This window comes from Pteropus vampyrus, unplaced genomic scaffold (assembly GCF_000151845.1).
Source record: "Pteropus vampyrus isolate Shadow unplaced genomic scaffold, Pvam_2.0 Scaffold125, whole genome shotgun sequence".
In the NCBI taxonomy this organism is placed as follows: domain Eukaryota; kingdom Metazoa; phylum Chordata; class Mammalia; order Chiroptera; family Pteropodidae; genus Pteropus; species Pteropus vampyrus.
In genome coordinates, this window is record NW_011888906.1 from 2099143 (window position 1) to 2101865 (window position 2723).

Here is a 2723-nt window from a genome sequence, read left to right on the forward strand (position 1 = left end):
ATGCTCCTTCTTCCTTCAGGGGCTGGAACAAAAGCTGGAGAGAGATTTCTACACCGGCCTTTTTAGCTGGGACGAGGTTCACCACAATGACGCGTCCGATCTGCTCAAAAGGTTCATCCGGGAGCTACCGGCGCCTCTGCTCACTGCGGAGTACCTTCCGGCCTTCGCTGTGGTGCCCAGTGAGTGTCCCCAGCCCTTTGCATTTGGGGAGAAGAGCATCTGATGGCCTGGGGTCAAGACGAGTAGTGGTGGGAAGACAGAACTACCTGTTCTCTGTGACCTCGAGCTGATGGAGGAGGAAGTGTGTGCGCACATGTGTGCATGTGTGTGGTTTCTGTCAGGTGTGTGCGTGTGCATGTGTCATGTGTGTGCATGTGTGTTGTATATGCACACGAGTGTGTGTGTGTGTAATGTGAAGGAGAGAAGAGTGAGATTTGCACACCACGGTCCTTATTCGTCCTCACATGGACCAGTTTTCTTCTTTTCATAATGTCCGTAGCATCCAGCTCATCAGGTTCATCTAAGTGTGCATCTGTGAGCACATGTGTGTGTGCATGTCCGTCTGGGTGCACATCTGCAGACTGGCACGCACTGCACAGATCCCCTCTGTATTCTGCACGTTTGTGTTCACACCTGGGTCTCTTCGTAATCCTTAGAGGGTAAACACGGTCACTTATATTTTTCTCAAAAGAGTAAAGCGACCTGCCTGTGACCCCGAGGGAAGCCTGGGCGCACTCTCTCATTCTCTTTCCGGTTCTCCAAAAAGCTTCAGGCCTCAGGCAGCCTGATTTCCACCCCAGGGCCAGAGGGCAGGGACCTAGAGAAATCCTCTCTCGCCTTTGCTTCTCAAGTAGAGCAGAGCAGATCACATCTCTCTGTGGCTTCACAGACTCCACAACCCACTTGGAATAAACCCTCATTCTCTACCAGCCACAGGGCCCTCCTCGCTCAGGCCCTCCCACCTCTGACCCACCTCCTCCTCTGCCCCCTCCTGGACCCCTCTGTCCCCTCCATCTGGCTGTGAGAGGACCATTTCTCTTCCTTCTTCAGCCTCAGCACTTGCTGCTCTCTCTACCTGGAAATCTGCCCCCGCTCCATCATGTGGCTGGCTGCCTTTTGGCCTTTGGATGTCAACTCAATATCAACGCCTCAAAAAGGCCCTCCCTGACCTGACACGTCTGCCCACTAGGCACTGCCTGTCATAATACTCTGTGTTATTTTCTTCTTAGTATGAATCAATGTCTAAAGATACTTAGGTATTTCTTTGCTTGTTTATTGTCTGTCTTCTGCCCCAAAACATAAGCTCCATGAATCTGCTGCCTCTTTGTTTCCTTCACCGCTATGTCCCAGGTCCCTGGATTGGAGCTTAGCATCTAATAGGTTCTTGACGGTATTTGTTGACTGAGCAAATGAGTGAATGAATGAATGAATGAATGGCACACAGGATCTTAGGGACAAAGCCCTGGGGACAAAGCCTTTGTGTCCCCCTACACAGCTGTCCTCCAGGCTCCTTCTAGCTCTCAGCTGACGGGCCTGGTCTGATGAACTCTTTCTCTGAATTCTATTTCTGCCATCTCCCCTTCTCCCTGGAGACCCTGACCCCAGGTGTGGGACAGCTTTTCCTTTTCAACCCTCAAAACACAAGGAGATTATTAAACCAGTTGAGCTATCTATCTCCTCTCCTAAGGGTGGTTGCTGGGCCATTGCGTTTCTGACCCTAGGCTATGTCTATCAGTCTGCACATCGGGGCATGTGTGTGCACACATGTGTGTGTGTTTGCATGCACACATGTGTATTTTTACTCACACGGTATAGAGAGTGAGCCTCGTGACCAGCACGGGTCGGGGCTCCGTCTGAGCTGACACTAGACCAGGAAACAGTCCCAGGCTTATAACGAAGACTCTCAGCTCTGGAATCTCCACTCCCCAAATGGGGCCTCCAGAGTCCCTGAGCCTCTCTGGGAGACCTGAGACCAAGTCCTCCCTCTTCCCTCAGACATCCCTGACCTGAAGCAGCGCCTGCAGGCCCTGCACCTGCTCATCCTAATCCTCCCGGAACCCAACAGAAACGCTCTGAAGGTAAAAGTTACCTCCAACTGCTGCCTCTCTATCATGTCAGCCCACAGCCACAGCAACGGCTCCAAATATGCTCATTCACTCCTTCATTCATTCAGCAACTCTGCTAGGTGCCGGAGAGTGGGGACAGTGATGACCAATAGTGATGGCCAAGTCTTTCCTGAGACTTTTCCCTTAAAGAGAGCAGACGAGGTCTGAAAGGACACAGTGCTCACGAGGATGTGCGCTGCCGAACATCAGCTCTGTGTGGGGCTCACAGGTGTCACAGGGAAAAAAGGATTCTGCGTCCAAATAAGATGGGTAAACACGCAGTTACTGACACAAAGTTAAAGATCATTCTTTCCTATAAGACTCCTCAAAGCTTTTGACCTTTGATGCACTTAAGCTTTGTGAATCTCCAAGTGGGGCTAGATAGAGCATGTAGCAGTTCATGAACCTCTTTTGTTATAGAAAGCCTTGCAGAGCACTGGTGTTCTGTGGGCCACCAGTTTGGGAAATACTCTCTCAGGGAATTCCCATAGTGTATTATGGAAGTGGATGCTCAGGATGGGCTGGGGCGCAGCCTTTGCTGAGCTCCCAGTACCCTCCTGCCTGTCCTTGGGTCAAACCCCAGATGTACCTCTGGGGTGAGGCTGTGAGGAGGCCCCA

At 51.5% G+C, this 2723-nt stretch overlaps 1 protein-coding gene across 1 annotated transcript in view; it reads left to right on the top strand.

Annotated features, from left to right (window-relative positions):
• ARHGAP40 (Rho GTPase activating protein 40) overlaps positions 1-2723 on the top strand; it is a 36711-nt gene that overhangs the window by 26631 nt on the left and 7357 nt on the right. The window contains exon 10 of the mRNA XM_023534453.1: positions 1996-2078. Within this exon, the coding sequence (XP_023390221.1) occupies positions 1996-2078 (83 nt within the window). The remainder of the gene's footprint in view (positions 1-1995; positions 2079-2723) is intronic.